This window comes from Capra hircus, chromosome 15 (assembly GCF_001704415.2).
Source record: "Capra hircus breed San Clemente chromosome 15, ASM170441v1, whole genome shotgun sequence".
NCBI lineage: Eukaryota > Metazoa > Chordata > Mammalia > Artiodactyla > Bovidae > Capra > Capra hircus.
Window position 1 is genome coordinate 18,969,163 of NC_030822.1, and position 19,242 is coordinate 18,988,404.

The 19,242-nt window shown below is 38.6% G+C and overlaps 1 protein-coding gene across 6 annotated transcripts in view; it reads right to left on the bottom strand.

Moving 5' to 3' along the window:
* Window positions 1-19,242, bottom strand: part of HIPK3 (homeodomain interacting protein kinase 3) — an 83,823-nt gene that overhangs the window by 18,024 nt on the left and 46,557 nt on the right. For all 6 annotated transcript variants that reach the window (XM_018059266.1, XM_018059268.1, XM_018059267.1 and 3 more), the window contains exon 3: window positions 7,477-7,600. In XM_018059266.1, the coding sequence (XP_017914755.1) occupies window positions 7,477-7,600 (124 nt within the window). The remainder of the gene's footprint in view (window positions 1-7,476; window positions 7,601-19,242) is intronic.

Here is a 19,242-nt window from a genome sequence, read left to right on the forward strand (position 1 = left end):
CACCTGCTAATGCAGGAGACGCGGGTTCAATTCCTGGGTCGGGACGATACCCTGGAGAAGGAAATGGCAACCTACTCCAGTATTCTTGCCTGGGAAATCTCATAGACAGAGGAGACTGGCAGCTATAGTCCATGGGATCGCAAAGAGTCAGACACAACTGAGCAAGTAACACTTTCAAGGTTATAATATGGAAAATAAAAAGAATATATCCACACATTGAGAGACTGAGGTTCACTAAGGGCGAAATGGCAAGAGACGAAACTGATCTAGTAGGCAAAGGGTTTTAGCGATAGGTTAAGAAGTTTGGGTTTTAATCTCAGAGGTAATATTCGGAAGCCACTGGAGAAACTGAAGAAATCTACACAGGAAATTGACAAGCTACTTGACTCAGTGACACGCTAACCTGACTGGGAAATCAGGACTATGGGAACACTGGAGGGCATGCATGCATCTATGTCATGACCTACGAGTGCTTGGGTCAGTAGGGGAAGAGAGACAAGCACGGATGAGCTCTCTCAGAAGGACACTGAAAAGCTCCAGCCTCAGGGCCTCTGAAGTGAATATCATTCTGTTTGAACACTCTTCCCCCACGCACCTGTATGGCTGCGTTTCGCTTCCTTCAGCTCTCAGCTCAAATGTCACCTTATTTCTGAGGCCTTCCATGACCCACCAATAAATAAGGACAAGCTCTCCCCTCTTCAGTACCCCTACCTCCCCTTCTCTGTGGTATTTTTCTCCACAGTGCTTTTTACCATCTGACATTCTGCACATTTACCTTGTATTTCCTTATCCATTCTGCAGTAGAAGTCGGAAGGACTTTGTCCTGTTTCCTTACATATACACCCATGACAGTGTCTGATATACAGTTGGCCCTAAAATAACTGTTCCCCCTATAATATCTGTTCCCCAACTCAACAACTGGGCAGCACAGGAAATAAACAGAGGCTTAACCCCTTGAAATTGTGTTTGAAAACACAGGGCTCTTTCTTTAAATCTAGAAGACAGCTACTCTATCCTCTCCTGCATCTTCTATTTCTTCTTCTCTATGAGATTTTTGCCCTCAAGCTACAAAAATGTTTAATATCTTCGAGCCTAAAAACAAAAAACTCCCTTAACTATTTGAAACATTTAACTGAGTAAATCTCAAAATAATAACCTATAGTTTCCTTTTCATGCTAAGCTCAACACACAACAATTAGAACTCTATTACGCTCACAAAACGATTAAGTGATGTTCTGTCATTAACTGAAACATTTAATAGTTGAACATTAAACCTTATCTTACTTTAAGACTATTAGCTATTATCTTTTCACTTAAAAAACTGTTCCTTTCATTTCCACATCATTCTTTTCTAGTTGTCTTCCTACTTCTTGGCACTCTTTAATTGCCTTCCTCCATAGCTTTATCTCTAATTCTATGTCTAAATATTTATCTCTAGCTCTGGAGACCTAACTGCTTAAGTGAAACTCTCCATCTGGAAGGCCTTTTGGTACCTCAAAGTGAATACATTCTAAACTGATTTTTCTTAAACCTGTTAACACCTCAGGTATTTCCCCTTTGGTGATCACTATCACAATGCCTGAATCAGAAACCTGAAATTGATGCCTGACAAGTACCTCTCCCACATCACCCTCTTCCCAACAACCAAAACTCGTAACAATTTTATCTCATTTGTATTTTTCATAACTACCCCTCCTCTCCATTCCTCTTCCAGGTCTTCTTCAATTCTAGTTATACAGTCTCAGTCGACAGCCTCCTAATTAGTCTACATGCCTCCCTAATGGGCTTCTCTGGTGGCTCAGTGGTAGAGAATCTGCCTGCCAATGCAGGAGACACACGTTCGATCCCTGGGTCAGGAAGATCCCCTGGAGAAGGAAATGGCAACCCACTCCAGTATTTTTGCCTGGAGAATCCTATGGACAGACGACCCTGGTGGGCTACAGTCCATGTAGTCCCCAACCCCATCCACTCATCCCCGATTCATTATTCACATTGCCAAGAACAAGAAATTGCTAACAGCTATTTTGGTAAAATGCAAATCTGATTGTTACTCCTCCGTATAAAATTACTTTACTGCCTACAGGCTGGATTCCAAATCTCTAATTGTGGCATACAACTCCCCCTGCCCCCCGGCCCACTTTATCTCCTCCCAGCTCTTCACACCTTCTGCACCTGCTGAACCTCATATGCGCCAGTCTGTCTTGCCAAGATTGCTCTCTAACTCCTGCGTCTCACGCCCCTGTCCCTCTCCCTCCTTGCCACTTCACTAAGCCAATGTGCTAATCTTGTACTGCTCCTTCTTCAAGACTCAATTCAAGAAATTCTCCTTTGTAAAGCTATCCCTAACCAAAACAGAGGCAATCACCTTCTTCTGTGCTACCACCACAACTAGAATATAGCAATTTTAATGCATTTATAACACAAAACAACTAATTTTACACATCAGTTTTCCTTGCTAGACTATGTGCCTCCTGACAACAGTCTATGTTCATGTATATTTGTATCCCCAATTTTACATGAAATGATAATTAAAATCTTCACCTTACAAATGAGTTTCATTTCATTAAAGTGCAGTGCCTTTCCCTCACTCAGCAACCCAAGTGCCTGAGTTCCTTGTTTTATGGAACGAGAAAATGAAAAGTACCCAGATGCTGCATCAGAGTCTCTCAAAGTAGGGAAGGTGGTCAACATCAATTTCAACAAACATACACAGGGCATTTATTATGACAAAGACATGTAGATTAATAGAATATGGTGTCACTCTTCAACAGCATTAATTCAGTAAAACAGATAAATATTTAAGCCCATAATATGCAATTAAACTAGGAAGTGCCATTATAAAGAAGAAAACAAAGTGCTAAAAGAACCCAATAGAGCAGTTAATATACCTTAGAAGTAGAGATAGCGCTGAAGAAACAGCAAAGAACCTGCAAGTTTATTTTTGGTCCTAATGCCTGCCAGTCATTTGAAGAGAGAGAACTTGTTCCACCTATCTGCCCCTCCCATCCCCAGTGGATGAAGGACAGGGACTAGACTTAGATGCATTTTGCCTTGTGAATTCAACTAGAATTAAGCTAAGCAAATCAGGTTTACAATGTCAGAAACATAAACTAAGAAACTCCAGACACTGTTGGAGGATGAGCTGAAGAGCATAAAGCAGAGCTAGAGTTTGATGACTATGCTAACATAACCAGAGTAAGCAGAAGATCTGAGTAGCAAGTCAGACTCAGAACAGATAAAAGCACCTACAGAGCAGCTTAATTATACTCATGATCTAGCACCAAAGTGAGATTCTACCAATGCCTACTAACTCTTCTAAGTGTTGCTGTGAATCCAAAACCACCTTCAACTCAACTCCAAAAAATCCAGTCACAGTAAAGCTCATTCTTGGATGTAAGTGATAGTCCACACATAAATGGGACTACCCTCACAGCTCAGCTGGTAAAGAATCTGCCTGCAGTGCAGGAGACTAGGGTTCAGTCCCTGGGTAGAGAAGATCCCCTGGAGAAGGAAATAACCCAATCCAGTATTCTTGCCTGGAGAATCCCATGGACAGAGGAGCCTGGCAGCTGCAGTAAATGGGGTCACAAGAGTCGGACACGACTTAGTGACTACACCACCACCACACATAAATAAATAAACTCTCATTTGCGCCTACTTGAGAAAGGCTCTTTGAGACCTGAATAGCTTGATGACACAGAATTCCTTGAAGATTCTCACCCCACTCTAGAATTGAAATAGGGAGCTTTATTTTTCTTACGTAAGATATAATTTGATATTACCAAGTGTAATAAAATTTGAATATAACTTCAGGCTTTTAGCCATCATGAATATGGTTCTATCTAAACTCTAACAAACATTCTGCAAGACCAATCAACATTTATCAAGTAAATACTGCCATTCATCCATAAAAATATTATTTAATTTCCTGAACGATACTGACATTTTCCCGGTAAATATAAATCACATTCAGTACATAAAGCACTAGTGAGACAGTATACCTACAATAAAGACAGGAAGGGATCCAAAGCACAGTACCAATTCATGAGGCAGCCATCTCTAAACAAACACAGTACATACAATTGTGTACGAACAGAAATAAATGCATATGAGAAAAATATAATGTAAAAAATGGTCAGTGGCAAGTTGTAGAATCCAAAATTCAAAGAAGTAATTGCCTTGGAAAGACTTCAAGAGATGACATACGATCAAAGGAACAGAACAGAAAGCTCATAATAAAGAATTAAAATAATCTGGATAGTTTTTCCTAGTGACACAAATTTGGCCTTGAAGTATGTAACTATAGGTATACTGTTAACTTTCGGTTAGAATGTTAAATAAAGATTACATGAAAGACATTATCAACAAGGGTTAAGAAAGAGATATTACAACACATTTCATAGAAGTCTTTATCTTTGTAAATGTTTCACATGCACTTAAATGTACCCTGCACTTTTGCATGTTGTATTGGGTGTAGCGCTCTATGCCTGTATTAGCAGTTCAGCTTGGTTAATCATGTGTTCAAATCATTCATATTCTTACCGATTTTTTTCTATCTACTTTCTCTATCAATTACAGAAAAAAATGCACTGTAAATCTCTACTTATGATTATGGGTTTGGCTCCCTTTTTTTGGTTCTATCAACTCTGACTTATAATATCTTGAAGCTGTTGCAAGGGATATAAAATATAGAATGGCTGTGTTTGTGATGAATTGAATTTCCAAATTAATTCGCTGGGCTTCTGCTCTTTATAATCAATACTGATATATTTGTAATATAAGAACACTCCTGTTGTTAAAAGCAATGTTATTATTAAAAACAAAACAGAAGAAGAATATCTAGTACAACATACAATTTGAGAGAGAAATTTGTACAAAATGTTATCACGGGGAAAATGATAAACTAGCAGAGGCTGCTGGCTCCTTCCCTAGAGCTCAAACCTGGAGACAGAATACCAGTGGAGGTTGATGAATTTGAGAAACTAATATAAAGACAGTGAAAACCCTCTTTGAGCGAGGAGCAGATTGGCAGTGGCAGGGTGGAGGTGGAGTCCAGAAGAGGGCTAGTGCCAGGGAGTCAGGGCAGACTGGAGTAGGGTTCAGCTGGATGCTTATTGCCCTGAAAGCATCATTATCAATGAAATAGTGTAGAGGCAGTCAGTAACAGCATAGCTGTTATTAAACCTGCAAGTTATTAAACTTCCCCACACCTTGGCTTCCTCATCTATAAAACTTCATAGGGTTGTTGTAAATATTAAATGAGTTAAAGTGTTGACAGTTTCTGGCACATAAAATAATTCAATAAGTATTAATTAGTAATTTTACTACTACTGCCCACTGCACTGCCACTGAAAGGCAAAAAATAAGTAAAAAAATAAAAAGCAACAATGCCCCAACTGGGTATCCAAGTATATCACAGGAGCTGATGCCTAGAACAGGAAACAGGTAACAGAGAGAGGCATGCCCTTTCACATCCTGATTAGATGATCATAATCCAGGGAGCTGAGGAAATTTTATGAAATTCAACCACATAAATAAAGTAAAAAAAACAACCAAAACAACAACAACAACAACAAAATTCCACTCATGTGAACATTTTAATGCAAAAATGCATTTCAGAGTCCAAAACCAATTTAGGATAAAAAATAAAAAATAAAACTTCAAATTAGGAAGACAAGGGATAGCCCTTCTATTTCAGGATAGCCCTGAAAACAGGCATTCATCAAAACCAAGCAAGCATCATATTTGAAAATGAGTATGAAGTCTAAGACTGGAACAACAACAAAATCATCATTCCTATTGGTTTGCATACATTTATTTTGGAAAATAACTTTTAAAATACTGGGTTGATAACTCTGTAACTATTGATGCTGTATGCTAGTAACTTTTTTCAATTATTATGACCTTTTGGAATTAAAATAATACACATTCTGAAAATATTGTTAATCTGAATCAGATAACAATTTTTTCTCACTTTTGTTTTTTTATTATAGATTTTAGAAAAACTGAATTTATAGAGTCCTTTTCAGTATCAAGATGAGTTGTCCAAGACTAACTACAAGGTCCAAATTCAGAGTAAAATAGCAATTATACTCCCACTAGATGGTGTCCTGTTCCAGAGCACTATTCATGCCATAACTGGCGGTCCACAAGCCAAAGGTGTATTTCCAGCATCTGACAGGTTCCTCAGTACTTCAGCACCCAAGGCATTATGGGACTTTTCAACCAGATCATTAATTCTTTCAAAACTAGTTAGCTTGGCATCTGAATCAAAGTTAATGATTGGGTTAAAAGATGAAAGAAGGTAAAAATCTATGGAAATTTTTACAGAAATGGTCTTTTAAGAGGTATGTTGAACAGGGAGAGGGAAAGTTAGAGAATTAAAAAAAAAAAAAAAAAAAACCTGGCCTAAAGGAAGTTTCATGGGTAGAAAGTTTTTGGAAGAGGATGAGATTAAAGTTAACAATAACACCTAATAATTAATATTAAATGATTTTTAGAGTCTCAGCAACATTTAAGTCACTAAATTAACTACCTCTCATATCCCCTTTTATGAAGAAAGCTAAACCCTAGAAATCAGCTATCTTGCTAGTTATGTCATGCATGCTTTTAAAATGTTCTACTTCCTATTTTTTCATATCTAAAAGTTAAATAGTATATCATTTAAATAGAAATATAAGCCAAACAAAATTTATGTAACTTGTTAATGCTAACATTTTTCACTAAAATATGAGTTGAGTATATATCTCTTTCTAATAAGGGAGGCATGCTATAAAACCCTTTCAAAATGTGAAGAAGACAAGTACTTCAAACGACAATCTTGGTAATAAAAACCAAGAGAATAGCAAACAATATTGTCTAGTAGCTTAGAAAGACTAATGAATATACCTGAAAACCACCATGAAAAGTGTGTAATGAGGTGACTTGCTGGATTCTATGGAGAATCATTTCAAATAATCTTAAGCCAGACTTTTAGCACCATCAAAAACAGTGAAAAATACTAAACAGGGGTCAGGTAACTGAGTTATTTAAGACCAACAAAAGGTGCTGTCTCAAGACCAGTAGTTACGATGCCTTTTATTTCTTGGGACAGGCTGACATTGCATCCATCACCAAAATCTGTCACCCAGGCAAAGCATTATTATTTAAATGGACACAGTCCAGCCCTTTGTATATATACCTACAATATAAAAATTGGGACTAAAAAAAATTCTCCCAAGAGGTTTACAAAACTGGTTTTCAGGCACGTGGATTACAACTTTGTTTATGAAATTACAACTTTGGTTATGAAAACACTTTAAAAATCAGATTCTGTTTTGAGATCTTGAATTTTAATTCCATAAGATCCCTGGTTTTGCTATTTTATTCTAACAAGGGCTTCACATGTATTGTATGCCTGGGGAAATATTCCTATAAGTCTACTGTTTTTCTATACATTCTACCAACTCCACTGGATTATCATAACAGTTCTGTTACCTGGTCGTACTCCAAGGCTCCTGGGTAGAGAGGCCATCCAAGGAATAATTCTGCAATCACGCATCCCAGTGACCACATGTCTATGGCTTCACAAAATGGCAACCCCAATATAATCTCTGGAGCTCTGAAATTCAAAAAATTTAAAAAATGATTGTAAAATTATCCAATTCATCTTATATTCAAAGAAAAGCTCATAAAATGAGAGAAAAATCATCTAGTCACAGTAATTCATCATTTTTCAGAACTCTTTCACACCTAACCATAATCCTGAATTAAACTTAAAGGGATGCTATGAGTACAATGGGGAGCTTCCTTGGTGGCTTAGCAGTAAAGAATTCGCCCGCAGGAGATCCAGGTTTGATCCCTGGGTTGGGAAGATCCCCTGGAAAAGGAAATGGCAACCCACTCCAGTATTCTTGCCTAGAAAATCCCACAGACAGAGGAGCCTGGCGGGCTACAGTCCATGGGGTCACAAAGAGTTGGACACAACTTAGCTACTAAACAACAACAACATGAGAACACCACCACGATGATAAAATATCTATACCCAATCTAAATTTTATTAACACGACAGCAAAAAAAAAAAGGAAAAGCGTAGATCTTGTTTTTTGAGACGACAGCAGAAGTCACACACTAGAAAGAGACTGACAGATTATCAGATACACACACCATGACATCAGCAGAGCTGAAAGCCAGACGCTGAGAGGCAAGACGCAAACCAGACCAGACCAACCCCGAAGACCAACCACGGATCCAGGCCGAGGCCTTACTTCAGAAGATAATGATAAAACTGGGTTATTTGTTCTCCAAAACAGACAAGACCAAGTTCACCATATTCTGCCTTAGAGGGCAGAAAACTACAGAGTACATCAAAACAGTTAAAAAGCATTTTAGCACTTATAGAGCTTTGATTATCTGGAAAATGTATTCCATGAAAGATACAATTCTCAGATAAATTACGTTGCTACTTCCATGACTTTCCCTTAAGAAAATTAACATTCTAAGAGAAGTTTCACATACAGTTCTCTAATTCCAAAGTTATACAATCATGGTTATCCTGAACAATCTCAATGGTACAGAGAAGTTATAAAAACAGTACAATAAATACTTTTTCCTAATTGTATAAAACCATTTCTACTACTGAGAGTAATTTGCCAAATACTGGCATGCTTTGTATTTCCTACATACAAGATTACATTAATCACAACACAATCATCAAAGTCAGGAAACAAATACTGATACATTTTCACCAGCTAAGCCTTAGACTCGAAGTTGGGCCAATTGCACAGATAATGTCCTTCATGGCAAAAGAACCCAATTCTGAATCATGTACTGCATTTAGCTGACATCTCTCTTTAAGTCTTTTCCAATATGGAAGAATCCCTCAAGTCTTTCCTTGATTTCTATGATCCTGGGATAAGATATTACAGGCCAGTTATTTGTAGAATATCCCTTAGTACGGGTCTGTCTGACATCTTCTTATCATTAGATCCAGGTTATAATCTTTGGGAGAAATGTTTTAAAAGTGATGGTTTTCCTTCCTCATTATATGCTATCAGGTGGTACAAACCTTTGCAGCACTACTGATAATGCTCACTTTGATTACTTGATAACATGGTATCTGATAGATTTCTTCACTATCAAGTTTCTTCTTTCCCCTTTGTAATGAAGTTTTTGTGAAGCACTTTGAGGCTGGAATCCAATTTCAATTTATCCATTTATTTACCTATGTAAGTATAATGGATTCCTATTTTATTCAATGGGTTACAATTCAATACTATAATTACTTATTCTGACGCTCTAAGTCGGAACTCCTTCAATGAACAACATGCGTCCTCATTACTACTGGGGTGACACTGTTCCCAGGATCTCTCAGTATACTTATTTAATACAGTTTAAAAAAGTCCTTCTGCCAATTTTTTTAAAACTTAAGAGTGCTGATTGTCATTATCTCCTAATGCAGTGGTTCTCAATCTTGGCTGCACATTACAATTTTTGTGCTGGCCACACCCATACCAATTAAATCAGAAACTCTGAGGATGGGACAAAGGCATCAGTGGTTTTTAAACCTCTCCAGCTGATTCCAATATATGGCAAAAGAACCAAAGCCCTAGACTCAATAGTTAAACCCAATGGGAAAGACAATTCCATCTCCTCCCTACAGTTCTGTTCGAAATAAGTTCAAAAGATAATAAATTGCTACCATAGATTTGGGATCTGTCTATTGACTCTACTCCTGAGTATCTCTGCTGCAATTAATATTTAAGATTCAGTAGATTCTTAATCCACAGTACTTGTTAAAAACAAGTAAGTGTCATGGGGAGATACTAAGAGGAATAAAAGAACCTTAAAACATAAGTTATAAAAAGCCTTTACTCTTTTGACTACTTAACTCTGTAACTGTGTAGATGTATACATGTAAATTATATTCAGATGTAATCAAATGCTAAACTACTACAGAAAGAAAAGGCTTACCCTAAATAATATTTATTATCATATTCACAAGATTTTATCTTTTGTTCACTATTTTATACACAGAACATAGCAGAAAATATGCACTCAATAAACATTTAAATAAGCCATGCCAACACAGGTTGATTCACACAAAGGAAAGAAAGCATCAGTGTGAAATGTGGGTCTGAACTAGGCATCAGAAGAATAAAAGTCTAGGCAGAAAGAGAGAGAAATGAGCACAAGAGTTTATAAAGTATATACTAACCTATACTTCAAAAGGTTCAAAGCAAAAGGCAGCTAGTTTCAAAAAGTATGGAGTAAATGAGATTCACTAGTAATAGTTAATCATGTATTAAATTGAATCCTAAAGACTTACAGAGCTATAGCTGTGTGTAAGGGCTTCATGGTTATTTTGAAATGATACAAAAAATTCACAAGACTAGAAATGGACTACTGTAGAAAATTTCAACATTGTATTTGGTAATGCAAGAAAACTAACAAGATAATAGTATTTAGGACATACAACTTAAAGAGACAAAAACTGCTTGAAATCTGGTCAACAATAAGAAAAGAGTTCTGTCAAGTGGACAAAGAGTGATGAATTCTTTCTGCCATTTGCTACCATTTAGTGAGTGAGCCACTTTGATCGTGATAAGAATATAGACTTATCTTTTAAAAATCTTGATTACAAATTGTATAAAACCATTTCAAACACAAAATCTAAGATTCAAAAGTTATATTTAGGGAAGCAAACTCAAATATTTCATTTTTAAACAAGAATTTTAATTGCAAATTTTATACAAATTCATTATGTATTATTGCATCAGTTTAAAATCCTGAGAAGCAGATGAGATGTGCAAAAAATTTCTTGGGGAGAAAATGTCTCTGAAGGATACAGAGGAAGATGAAGCAGGAGTAGGCGAAGAGAGCCTCAGACCTCGAGCAGTTCTGACAGCTGTGAAAGAGGGGCAAAGGAAGAATTAGGACTTCTATCCGACTGCAGGACTGTTAAGAGAAGAGTCTTGGCAGGGTCAGTGGAGAGTCTCTAAGCAAAAATTATCTGCTAGAGTAGGTCCCCATCAAACTAGCACAGCGTAGCTCTAGGGCCCCCAGTGTGCTTGGTCACTAGCTGGGAGCAGCCCAAAAGAATGGGCCTCTGCCCAGCACTGCTGCCTTATCTAACAGGCACAACAGGTGGAGGCTGCCAGTTAATCGCTCTTCACAGCAGGTTCTCTTGAAGTGGATCCAAACAGCACAATTCCAAGGCTGCCGCAGCCATCTTCCCCTAAGCTTTTGTATTTTATTTTGTAAAACATAAATATCATAAAGAAAATGCAATACATTTCTTCACCAAGTCTGAGTCAAACATACTCAAATTCTCTTCCGTTTACCACAGCATACCACAAAATGTTATATTTTCTATATGTATCATCACATGTGAAAACACCTTCAAGCATTTACAATCTAGATGAAACTGCCAGAGCTATCAGAGCTCAGCCAGCCAGTCTTACAATACAGTAAACCTTAAAAATCAAACTACGCACAAAAGAATAATATACCCAGCTGTAACGTAATGAATAAAGCTTAGTTTTCTGAATATATCTTAACTGGCTCTCAAATTACTTCTCTGGGCTAAATATACTTTTGAATATAAATGACCATAGCAGATAGTCTGATTTATGGACGACTCTCAAAATAAACCTTGTGTTCTACACCTAAAGGAAATTCTTCCACTTCTTTTCTTATCCACCTTAACTCCCTTCTGAGCATCTGTAATGTGAGTGGTGTGCCAAGGATATGGCAGGGAACAGACATGTGTACTTCTGTAGACAGGCAAGGCACACATTAAACACGTCCACTGGATAGAGAGTATAACTAAACCACTTTACCACTCTATAAATAATAACACAATTAGAAGGCAGGTGTCAAATCCACAAACAGATTCAAAAACTTAGGTTATACGGTAAGAAAGGCTATGCATAAATGCCATGTTTCCTTTTTTGCTATGTGACTAATAAAACTTACCAATATTCATTAAAACCAAGTCCTTTTTACTTTTCTGAAGCCTTGAAATACTGATATAAAATCGAGGTAAAGTGGGTAAGCTAAAAAAAAAATTTTTTTAAGTGGGTAAACTAAACTTTGAATGGTCTGTGGGTCTTTGCTAGAGAACTCAAAAAGAATGTTAGAGGTAGATAGTTCAAATAAGAACATGGTGAAATACTGTCACTCAGAAAAGGTGACTATTAATTGAACATTTTACTTTATTTCATTTTTATTTAAGTTGAAAATTCAATTACTGGCAGAGAAGCCTAGCCCTGTTGGGAAAAAGGATGTCTCAGTTCAGGAACTCGGTATGTCAAGTTTGAGGAACAGTTGTATATTCTCATAAGAGAAAGATGCCCTGGGTTATCCTGACAAATGCCATTAGGCTAGGATCATGCAATGATTTCAAGGCCATCAAGAAAGTGGTGACCATGATATGGCTCCTAATCTGTCTTTTCAGATACAGAAAATACAACAGTTAGGCCAACTTGACTATTTAGCCTGCCTAATGTTTCTCACTAAAGTTAATAAAACTAGCATAAAGCTGATATATTTCAGTCTCTTGAGAGTTTAGTGACAGGAACAACCCAGGTCTGGTTAAGTCTAGGACACTGATCAAATCATTTCTGAAACGACACAACTAAAGCCCAGATTCTGATGACGCTGTCAGGGATGTCACTCAGTAAAAATGAGAACTACAGTTATCAGGGCTTCTCTTGATGATACGCCTCTGGTGGTGGTGGTGTAGCCACTAAGTCCTGTCCGACTCTTGCGACCCCCTGGACTGTAGCCTGCCAGGCTCCTCTGTCCATGGGATTTTCCAGGCCAAGAATACTGGAGTGGATTGCCATTTCCTTTATATACAAATGGACAGCTACATGCTTCGCTCTACTTTTGACAAGAAGAAGACACCAGAGAAAAGTAGCACAAACTTGGAAAAGGTAAATAAATGGTAAACTCAAAAAAGATAAAAATAATAAAATTAAAAGTCTTCCTTGAGGTAGGTGACACAGAAGGTATTTCTAAAAATAAACAGTTTTATTAAGACATAATTCATATACCATACAATTTATTTGTTCAAATGGTACAATCCAATGGCTTTTAGTATATTCACAGAATTATACAACCATTAACGCAATCAACTTTAGAACATTTTCATCACCATCACAAGAAGTCCTTCATCCATTACCAGTCACCCCCCATTTTTTCCAAACTTCTCCATCCCTAGACCACCACAAATCTCCTTTGTCTCTTTAGCTCTGCCTGTTCGGGACATATCATACGAATGGAATGGTACATGTGATCTCTTATGGCGAGCTTCTTTCATCTGGGGTTCAACCATGTTGCAGCATGTACCAGCACTTCTTTTTTACTGCAGAATGATATTCCATTGTATGGGTATGCCAAACTTACTTATTCATTCATCAGATGATGGATACTTGGGTTGTTTCCACTTTCTAGCTATATGAAAAATGAAAAGTTAACCAGGAAAGGCCATGCCACCTCACCAGGCTATTGAGCCAGAATGTACTCCAGGGCTGAAGAAGGTCGGAGCAGAAGAGCTATACACCAAAAACAATCACTTCCTCAGAGAACTGATTGGTACAGGAAGAAAATGCCTTTGACGAAATAAATATCCAAAAGGGGGGAAAGGGTTCTAGTGTTGAAGAAACTGCTGATTTTCAATGCAGCAGGCTTTTCAATTGAGCTAATCCTGCGCTACACCTCTTTTTCAAACCTCTAGGGCACTAAAAAATAACAGCAACTTCTTGACCATCTACTGGGAACCCAATATAAAAGGAGCATGGGGTCATGGGTAAATCTAAGGGTAAATTTCCTAAGAATGTTTTGCTATAGTGCTACTACGCATAAAGTTCTGGGAAGACAAATCTTTGCGTCTGGTAAGGATTCATGACTCCCAACAATGAAAATCATCTAGAGAGAGCTAGATTTTAAACACTTTAGATACCTAGCAATCCCACCAAGTAATTTACCCAAGGCTTAGTATTTTCATTTTTGAAATGGGTTTTACTGATGCAGCATACTCTGAAAATTATCTGAACGACTAGGTAAAAGAATCTGTGTAAAATGTAAAACAGCATATACTTTTACAAATTTATTCATACTCCCACTGTCCTAATTCACACCTCCTCTCTTCTCAAACCATCACCTCCTCCCCATCCTCATTCCTGACTGTTGTCCTTGCATCCAGCTTCATTTGGCGGGGGTGGGGGGATATCTGAAAGAAACTTCTACATTCTCACCACCACATCTACTAGCCCACTTGCATCTGTCAGTACTTTTATCTAAGGTACCCATGCTCACTCACTGAAGTACATCATTCCACCAGTTTCCCAGTCTCTCTCATCACCAATCTCTCCCTCCCTTTTTCCCTCCCTCCCTCTCCCCACCCCCCAACATAAAGACATGACTATTCCATATCTCCCATTTTGAGAGAAAAGAAAAAACGTTCTTGTTTACATAACCTCCTTCAGCCATCATCCGTTTCTCTGTTCCCTCTTAAACCAGGCCTTCTTAAAAGCATTGTTAAGAAAAGCTGCCTCCAATTCTGCCCCTGTCTTGAACTCAACTCTAATCAGGCTTTCATTACCCCATCATTCCACCAAAATAGGTCCTGTCAAAGTCACCATCAGCCCCTGCATTGCCACATCCTTGATTTATCTGGCTTGCAGCATCTGACACAGTTGACTGTGCTCTCCTGCATTAAACAGTCTGCAGCTGACTGCCAGGACACCACTCTGCTCTCTTTACCTCACCAGCACTCCCTTCTCAGATTCCTTTCCAGTTCCATCTCATTTCCACCACCTTTAAATTCTGGGGTGTCCCAAGGCTGTCTTTAGATACCTGTATTCTCTACCTACATTCACTTCCCTTTAGGTGATCTCAAGAATCACATGGTTTTAAATATCACCTTTATTCTTAAACCCAAATGTGCATCTCTAAACCAGACCTCTCTCCCCCAACTTTAGAATTCCCTATCCAACTGTCTACTCAGTATCTCTTACTGTCAATTATTAGATATCTCAAACTGAACACGTTCAAAACATCTTCACAGTTCCCTCCAACCCACTCTTCCTCCAGCCTTCCCGATCTCAGGAAATGACAACTCTATCCTCCTAATTTCTCAGGCACATAACTGGTGTGAGAATCAAATCTGACTCTCACTTTTCACAACTATCAGCAAATCCCATTGACTTTATCTTCAAAACAGATTCAGAATTTGACCATTTTGCCCCACCTTTACGGCTAAAACCACAATCCAAGCCATCAGCATCTCTTGCTGCAAGCTTCCTAACTGTTCTTGGTTCCACCCTGTCCTCTACCATCTACTCTCAACTTAGCAGCCAGAGTGATCCACTTGTTACACAGGTCATACCACATCACTCTTCGCCTCAAACCTGCTAGCAGCTTCTTCCTGCCTCACAGTAAGGCCAAATTCTTCACAATGGTCTGTACAAGGTCAGACGAGATTCTGCCCTCAGGAAATCTATTTAACATTTCCTACCATTATCCCATTTGCTTGCTCTGATCCACCTGTACGGGCCTCCTTACTGCTTCTAATCATAGTTGCTGCCTCAAAACCTTTACATTTATTAGGAGAAGGTTCCTGTCAGAGGGGAAAGCAGGACGCGATCCCTGCATTCTTACTTTGTGTTTCTGTCCAAAGACCGGATAGGAAGTTTTCCTTTACCACCTTAAACAGAAGGGTAAGCCCTGCCAGCGCGTATACTTACCTCTCCTCCTTTATCTTGCTTTTCTGTTGTCTATAGCACCTGCCACCAACTGATATGCTTTCTCATTATGTTTTCCCCTCCCCTACTAGAATATAAAACCATGAGGGAAAGAACTTTAATTTTTTCAGTTCTATATTCACAGCACTGAGAATACTGCCGGCATATAGTAGGTATTCACTCATCCGTTTGTTCAGTGAATTACTTGATCAAACAGTAGAAGCTGTTAGCATTCTGTTATAAATATCTTTATTAAATACATGAGCCAAACAGGTATCAACCAAGAAGACCTTGACATGCTAGCCACTTCACATTAGGGACAATTGAAATGTTTTGACTATAAAATAAAGTCAACACAACTTACTGAGCTTTAACAGCAGCCAACATCACAGAAATCATTTTTAACACTTTATCTCACTTAAAGAAGATATTCTAAAAATAGATTTCTGCCTTGTTCCTCTGTTTCGAGATCAAAAATGCGGTAAACAAAATGTTCCACGTAAAACAAAAGAACCCCTCAACTGAGTACAGTCAGTCCACAGAATCATGAGAAATAATAAATCGTTTTTGAAGCAATTAAGCTTTGGAGCTGTCACCCAGAAACAGATAACTGATACAGAACCAAAAGTTACCCAGAAAGTGATGGAATTGAGACTTCAAATGCCTTATTCCAAAAACCTTTCTCTATACTATACCATCTCAATGATAAGTTTGTGACTGAAAGAAACACAGAAAGTCAAACAAACAGGAAACCTAGAAACAGACACCAAAGTTACTTGTAACAATTCAACTAAAGTTATGTTCTAGCTTTATTTTCCACAGAATTAGAAGACACTAGGATTCTCTGGTGTCTCAGAAGGTAAAAGGTCTGCATGCAATTCAGGAGACCCGGGTTCAATCCCTGGGTTAGGAATATCGCCTGGAGACGGAAATGGCAAACCTCTCCAGTATTCTTGCCTGGAAAATCCCATGGATGGAGGAGCCAGGCAGGCTAAGTCTATGGGGTCGCAAAAGTCAGACACAACTGAACAACTTCATTTTCTTTCTAAGAATATACTAACTGACCTATGTTTTCTAATAGTTCTATGCCTTTTTTGATTAGTCTTTAGCTTTCTAGGACAATCAAATTTAAGAAGTATTATGCTGCCATTTTCTAAACCCAGTTTTCATTCAGTATAAATCCTTTAAACAGTGTAAATCCTTTAAAATACATATAAGGACAGCAATAACATCAAGCAAAAACAGTCAGCAAAAACAAGACTGGAAGTTGACTGTGGCTCAGATCATAAACTCCTTATTGCCTAATTCAGACATTAATTGAACAAAGCAGGGAAAACCACTAAACCATTCAGGTATGACCGAAATCAAATCCTTTATGATTATACAGTGGAAGTGACAAATAGATTCAAGGGATTAGATCTGATAGAGAGTGCCTGAAGAACTATGGATGGAGCTTCATGATCTTGTACAGGAGGCAGTGATCAACACCATCCTGAAGGAAGAGAAATGCAAAAAGACAAATGATTGTCTGAGGAGGCCTTACAAAAAGCTATGAAAAGAAGAGAAGCGAAAGGCAAAGGAGGAAAGGAAAGATATACCCATTTGAATCAGCTCAGTTCAGTCGTTATGTCCGACTCTTTGTGACCCCCTGGACTACAGCAAGCCAGGCCTCCCTGTCCATCACCAACTCCTGAAGTTTACTTAAACTCATGTCCATTGAGTCAGTGATGCCATCCAACCATCTCATTCTCTGCTGTCCACTTCTCCTCCCACCTTCAATCTTTCCCAGCATCAGGGTCTTTTCCAGTGAGTCAGTTCTTCACATCAGGTGAATGCAGAGTTCCCATTTGAATGCAGAGTTCCAAAGAATATCAAGGAGAGATAAGAAAGCCTTCCTCAGTGATCAATGCAAAGAAATAGAGGAAAACAACAGAATGGGAAAGACTAGAGATCTCTTCAAGAAAATCAGAGATACCAAGGGAACATTTCATGCAAAGATGGGCACAATAAGGGACAGAAATTATTTGGCTTAACGTGGACTGAGGAGCCTGGTAGGCTGCAGTCCATGGGGTCACTAAGAGCCAGACACGACTGAGCGACTTCCCTTTCACTTTTCACTTTCATGCATTGGAGAAGGAAACGGCAACCCACTCCAGTGTTCTTGCCTGGAGAATCCCAGGGACGAGGGAGCCTGGTGGGCTGCCATCTATGGAGTCAAACGGAGTCGGACACGACTGAAGTGACTTAGCAGCAGCAGCAGCAACAGAAGCAGAAGGTATTAAGAAGAGGTGGCAAGAATACACAGAAGAACTATACAGAAAAGATCTTCACAACTCAGATAATCATGATGGTGTGATCACTCACCTAGAGCCAGACATCCTGGAATGCGAAGTCAAGTGAGCCTTAGGAAGCGTCACCATGAACAAAGCTAGTGGAAGTGCTGGAATTCCAGTTGAGCTACTTTAAATCCTAAAAGATGATGCTATCAAAGTGCTGCACTCAATATGCCAGGAAATGTGGAATACTCAGCAGTGGCCACAGGAATGGAAAAGGTCAGTCATCATTTCAATCCCAAAGAAAGGCAATGCCAAAGAATGCTCAGACTACCACACCATTGCTCTTATCTCACACGCTAGCAAAGTAATACTCAAAATTCTTCAAGCCAGGCTTCAACAGTACGTGAACCATGAACTTCCAGATGTTCAAGCTGGATTTTTAGAAAAGACAGAAGAACCAAAGATCAAATTGGCAACATCTGTTGGATCACCGAAAAAGTGAAAAACATCTACTTCTGTTTTACTGACTATGCCAAAGCCTTTGACTATGTGGATCACAACAAACTGTGGAAAATTCTGAAAGAGATGGGAATACCAGACCACCTGATCTGCCTCCTGAGAAATCTGTATGCAGGTCAAGAAGCAAGAGTTAGAACTGGACATGGAACAACAGAATGGTTCCAAATCAGGAAAGGAATAAGTCAAGGCTGTATATTGTCACCCTGCTTATTTAACTTCTATGCAGAGGACATCATGAGAAACGCTGGGCTGGATGAAGCACAAGCTGAAATCAAGATTGCCGGGAGAAATATCAATAACCTCAGATATGCAGATGACACCACCCTTATGGTAGAAAGTGAAGAAATAAACAGCCTCTTGATGAAGGTGAAAGAGGAAGGTGAAAAAGCTGGCTTAAAACTCAACATTCAGAAAACTAAGATCATGGCCTCTGGTCCCATCACTTCATGGGAAAAAGATGGGGAAACAATGGAAACAGTGACAGATTTTATTTCTGGGGGCTCCAAAATCACTGCAGATGGTGACTGCATCCATGAAATTAAAAGGCACTTGGCTCCTTCGAAGAAAAGTTATGACCAACCTAGACAGCATATGAAAAAGCAGAGACATTACTTTGCCAACAAAGGTCTGTCTAGTCAAAGCTTTGGTCTTTCCAGTAGTCGTGTATGGATGTGAGAGTTGGATTATATAGAAAGCTGAGCACCGAAGAATTGATGCTT